Below are 4669 nucleotides of genomic sequence, written 5' to 3'. Positions count from 1 at the left end.
CATTTCTAGCACAGATCTCCAGGAGGACACTCCTGCTGAAGCCCTTCTCCATCCTCTCACCCATGCCAGATGCAAGGTGCAAAGCCAGAGCATGGCCAGAGCAAGGGGCAGCTATCTCCATCCTGGGGACATAGGGGTCTTGACCCAAATACATAAGAAACCCCCTACCCAGCCGCTCACCTGTATGTCCTCCCTCGCACCCTCGGGTGCTGCCCTCCGTAGTAGCCTCCCTGCTGGGCCAGGCCTCCCCGGGCTTGGAAGCAGCCCTAGTAGCCCCCACGGTCAGTGGTGCTGATGCCCGGCACATTGGTCCTCTTGGGCAGCACCTAGAAGGCAAAGGGTGGCTCAGCCAGCACCAAGTTTTGGCACAGCTCCATTCAAACAGAGCTGGGAGAGATAGATGCAGCACCCCAGGGCTTCATCCAGCTCTTACCTTAATGACACGGCCTCTGAACACACTCTTATCCAGCTCCAACGCAGTCTTCACAGAGCTCTTCTCTTCAAATTCAATGTAGGCATACCTACAAGGGGATGGGTTGAATAGAGCCCCAGGGCACCCCACTGCTCCCAAAGGCTGGGGAGCACAGGGCAGCATCCTCAAGACCCCAATCCCAGAGCACACCACTGACCCTTTGGGATGCCCTGAGAACTTGTCACAGAGGATGGTCACTCGGTTGATCTCCCCGCAGCTGTGGAAGTGAGACTCCAGCTCTTCTGCCGTGCCCCCATAATCTACCTGCAACGACAGTCCCAAGCCCTCCAGTGCTACCAGCCAGCCCCCCAGCTTGTGGGTCTGCAATCACACAACGTCACGAGAGACAAAGGGCCCAGCTGACCCCTCTCACACCATGCCACCATAGCTTCACCACCTCTTGAGGTGCAGCAGACCCAGATGAATTTTCCAGCCTAGAAGCCCAAATCCAAGAGACAGCTCCCCTGGCTTTGAGGGGACAAGAAACGCCACAAAAACAGCAGCTTCCAGCAGCGTAGTTTGGGGAGCTGACACTTGCAACAGATTATCTGCAAGTAGTTGAAAATCATAGGCAGATGCTGAGCCACATTCCCAGTCTGGGCTGGGCAGAGGAGAAGCATTTGGGATGGGACCAGCCAGCCTTCAGTGGGGGGTGGAAAGGCCCCCGGTGAGAAGGTTCTCAGACATACATCCAGCTGGACCAGGAGTAGGGAGATGGGCTCTGCTCCAGGGTCTCCCACTTACATTGCCCACATAGATGGATCGCTGGTCAACCTCCATCTTCTTGGTTGTCTTTGGGAAGAGACCTGCAGAGACAAGGGCTGCTTTGCCATGCTGGAGTTATGGGAGCCCTTTGGCAGAGGGGTGTCTGTGGAAGTCTTCTACCAGCACAACCACCACTGAGCTGACACACTATAAAGCTCCTTGAGTCCCTGTCACGTCCAGGCATACCCAAATACCCACACGGCTGTCTCTGCCTCCTCCTCCTCCTCCATCCCCTTGCCCCCTTTCTCTTCAGAAAGCCCCCAAACCACAGGGTAACTGCTCTACTGGGGCAGTTGATAATAAACTCAATTAAGTAACTGAATTAAATGTAATTAATTTACTGCATCTTGGTCTGCACAGGTAGGAGCTAAGAGTGGATAGCACCATGTCACACCCGGGACCCCATCCCTCATCCACCTTACATGTCCAGCCTCAGGCTGCCTGGAGAGGCAGAGCCACATGCTCTGGCTCCAGTTACCACCCTGTGCTCTAGTGTTGGCCCTGAGGGGACAGCAGCACCCAGGGACAGCCCATACCTCCCTCCAAGTTCACAATAAAGCGTTTCTCAGCTTCCAGCTGCAGCTCCTTTATCCGCTCATCCTCTTTCTCCATCTCTTGCACTCTGGCGTTGATGGCCTCCAGCTCCTGAAACCCCAACCAAGACTTGCATGAGCAGTACACTGAGCAGGGACACCCTGATCCCACCGCCCAATCTGGGCTGGGACGTTGCAGTGCTGCACAACATGCACCTCCACCCACAGTTCCCTCCCAGGCGGGGGACAAGGGTAGCCTGAGGACAACAGCCTGTCCCACAAAAGGGGAGTTCAGCTCCCAGCTCCACTAGGGAGAAAAAAAACAGATAATACTTCCTTTCCCATACTTTTGGAGCAGTATGGGCAGAGATGCCAGAGGGAACCAGAGATTTAAGCTGGTGATGAACAGGAGCCAGGTACTCTTGCTCAGCCAGAAAAACACCTCAGTAGTGAAAGCTAAGCAGCAGGAGAGTGACAATTCAGGTTCCAACTTCTCAGCTCAGGGATTTTAACATCAGGGCCCAAGATTTTTAATTTTTAGAAGCACTTGAACAGAGGTGTAGAAAGCTTCCCATTTCCTTAGAGAAACAAGGAAAACTGATTCCACACTCACTGGGTTCTGCACAACCAGCTCCTCCACACTGTCCCCCTCCAGGTGGCTCAAGTCCAAGTCATCATCTACAGTCTTCCACAGAGCTGCCATCTCTGCCACATCCCAGGATGCCTCCACTGCTGCCAGGGACGGCAGGTCCTACAACCAGATCCCTGAAGTGTCCAGGAAGAGAGGACTGGGCAGGAAGAAAGGCAAAAAGCCATTTAAGAGAAAAAAAAAAACCCAGCCATTTAATGTAGAACTAAAGCAGAACGCCAGGCAGACAAGGGCTTTAAAGGTGCTTCCAGCAGAAGGACGAACAGGTGCCACCAAAGCAGCTTGCTCTCAGTGCTGCAGGCAGGCTTGCAGCAAGACCCCAGAATTGCAGGAGTCCTCACTCCTGAAGTTGGTGACCTACTGAAAGGTCTTGTGTTCATACTGAGGCATTTCCCAACTTAGGAGGGCTGCAGAGTGGAACAGGAAGCATCTTCCTGTGGGTGAAAAAGGAAAAACAGGCACAAGCCGGATTTAAAATGGAAGGAGAGACAGGACCTGACCCACCATAGCGCTCCCAGGCCATACAGAGTGAGCCCTACCTCACCTAAACAAAGGTAAACCCATACCCTTCCAGCTTGGGGCTCCTGGTTTGATCTCACAGTGGTGAGATCACTACCTGTGAGCAGCGAGCTGACCCTCTGCTCCAGCCTCCAGAGCCTCAGTCCTTACCACAGAGCTAAGACCCGTTCCGGACGTGTGTCATGCCGTGCACACCCCTCCCCCCCGGACCACGAACATCCCGCACTACCTCCACGGAACAGCGTCACATACAAATTTCCTGCGCAGTGCTGCTTTCACACATCAGGAGCCAATCAGGGCAGGGCGCGCCGGCAGGGGGCCCTGCCCAGCCGTGACCCTGGAGCCTCGGGTTCGAGTCCTGGGTGTGGCAGCAGACATGTACGAGCGGCCAGGTGGTGGGTCTTCCCCCCCCCCCCCCCCCCCCCCAGCCCTCCTTGTCCACCCACCCCGCTGGCGGTGCTGGGGACCACAGCGAGCTCCTGTGCACAGTGTGAGCAGCAGGGCACCCCAGTAGAGTGCAGCATCTGCAGCAGGAAGGGAACATCCCTTTGGGTTCCCTGGGGACAAACCTCAATGCCCCCCGCCATGGACACCCCTCCTTATGGCTAGACATGGGGAAGTGTTTACCCCATGGATACAATGAACCCCTCCAGGGTTAGGGGCCCAGAGTGCTGCTGGGTGAGTGGGGCACCCACCACAAGTCCAGGCTCTGGTTGATATTAAATTGTCTTTATTACACAGATACAGAGTTAACAGCCATAACCTGCATCATAAAGTTTACATTTTTCACAGGTCAAACATAGAGTACACTTAGAGAAAGCAGGAAACAGCAAGGGGGGGACAACATGCCAAAAGGAAGTCCTACCACATAATCTCTCTGGGCTGGCCCCCAAAGCCCCCAAAACCCATACAATAGGGCAGGGTGCCTGGCAGGGGGCTCTGGTTTCCAGCCCCCTGGGATCCTCTGTGCCCCAGTGTCCCTGTCCCCAGGGTTGGCAGGGTAACACGAGGATCCCAAGCAGGGCATGGGACCAGGGAAGCTGGGAGTGAGGGGGGATGGCAGCACGATACCTCCCTCCCGGGGCTATGGCATTCAGTGACATCAGAGGAACCCCCGGGGTTGCCACCACAACACCAGTGAAGTGTCTGGTACCTAGAAACAAGGTGGCATCTTGTCCCCAACCTCAAACACACCAGGATCAAGAGGAGTACTCTGAGGAGAAGAGGGGACCCCAGTGGGCCCTGAAGGAGGATGCCGCAGAATATATATGGACTCAGTCAGAGATCAATATGATCAGACAAAAAGCCGTTTATTACAAAGCCTTAACCCCTTAAATACTATTTCTTACGTGCACTTACAGTGATTTGGCATATTATGATTGGATACATGTCTTGAAGACCCTTTGCAACTAGCATATAACTGGTTAAGCACAGGTGTGGGAACTTGACCTCGAAAGCTTGCCAACAGTCCACAGTTCTCATTAACTCCGTGAAATACAGCTTCTTCTTATCTTGCTTGTTTAAGCTTCCTTGGGCCTCTCATGGCCTTGCTGTATCTTTCAGGATTATTCAGAATTTATGTATCAATTATCCATTCTCCTGTGAGAACACTGTCTCCACATCTCCCCCTTTTTGTTTTATATATGTTTTGGATGACTCTACTTGAGCAGGGGATTTGGGCTAGATCATATCTCCAGTATATGCCGACTACAGGCTGCTGGGCCTGCCCCT

At 53.9% G+C, this 4669-nt stretch overlaps 1 protein-coding gene across 1 annotated transcript; it reads right to left on the bottom strand.

Moving 5' to 3' along the window:
• Positions 1-266: 266 nt before the first annotated feature.
• LOC133281904 (polyadenylate-binding protein 2-B-like) lies at positions 267-2558 on the bottom strand. The gene is made up of 6 exons (XM_061477794.1): positions 2384-2558; positions 1774-1882; positions 1217-1278; positions 630-736; positions 434-521; positions 267-326 (listed from the first exon to the last, which is right to left on the bottom strand). Exons 1-6 carry the CDS (start codon positions 2471-2473, stop codon positions 267-269), a joined length of 516 nt encoding a protein of 171 aa, XP_061333778.1. The 5' UTR covers positions 2474-2558.
• Positions 2559-4669: the final 2111 nt, after the last annotated feature.

Source organism: Pezoporus flaviventris, unplaced genomic scaffold, assembly GCF_033815535.1.
Source record: "Pezoporus flaviventris isolate CSIRO_AGI_PZ_B2104156 unplaced genomic scaffold, CSIRO_AGI_Pfla_v1 ptg000109l, whole genome shotgun sequence".
Classification (NCBI taxonomy): Eukaryota; Metazoa; Chordata; class Aves; order Psittaciformes; family Psittacidae; genus Pezoporus; species Pezoporus flaviventris.
Note: the sequence above shows the minus strand (reverse complement) of the source record. Positions and strands in the feature narration are given on the sequence as shown.

What these genes read in the sequence shown, in the direction of transcription:
- LOC133281904 (XM_061477794.1), bottom strand. Translation starts at nt 2,473, where the DNA reads ATGGCAGCTCTGTGGAAGACTGTAGATGATGACTTGGACTTGAGCCAC. An exon ending in AGCTGGTTGTGCAGAACCCA is followed by an intron (nt 1,883 to 2,383) that starts GTGAGTGTGGAA and finishes TTGGGGTTTCAG; the next exon opens with GAGCTGGAGGCCATCAACGC. An exon ending in GATCCATCTATGTGGGCAAT is followed by an intron (nt 737 to 1,216) that starts GTAAGTGGGAGA and finishes CTGTCGTTGCAG; the next exon opens with GTAGATTATGGGGGCACGGC.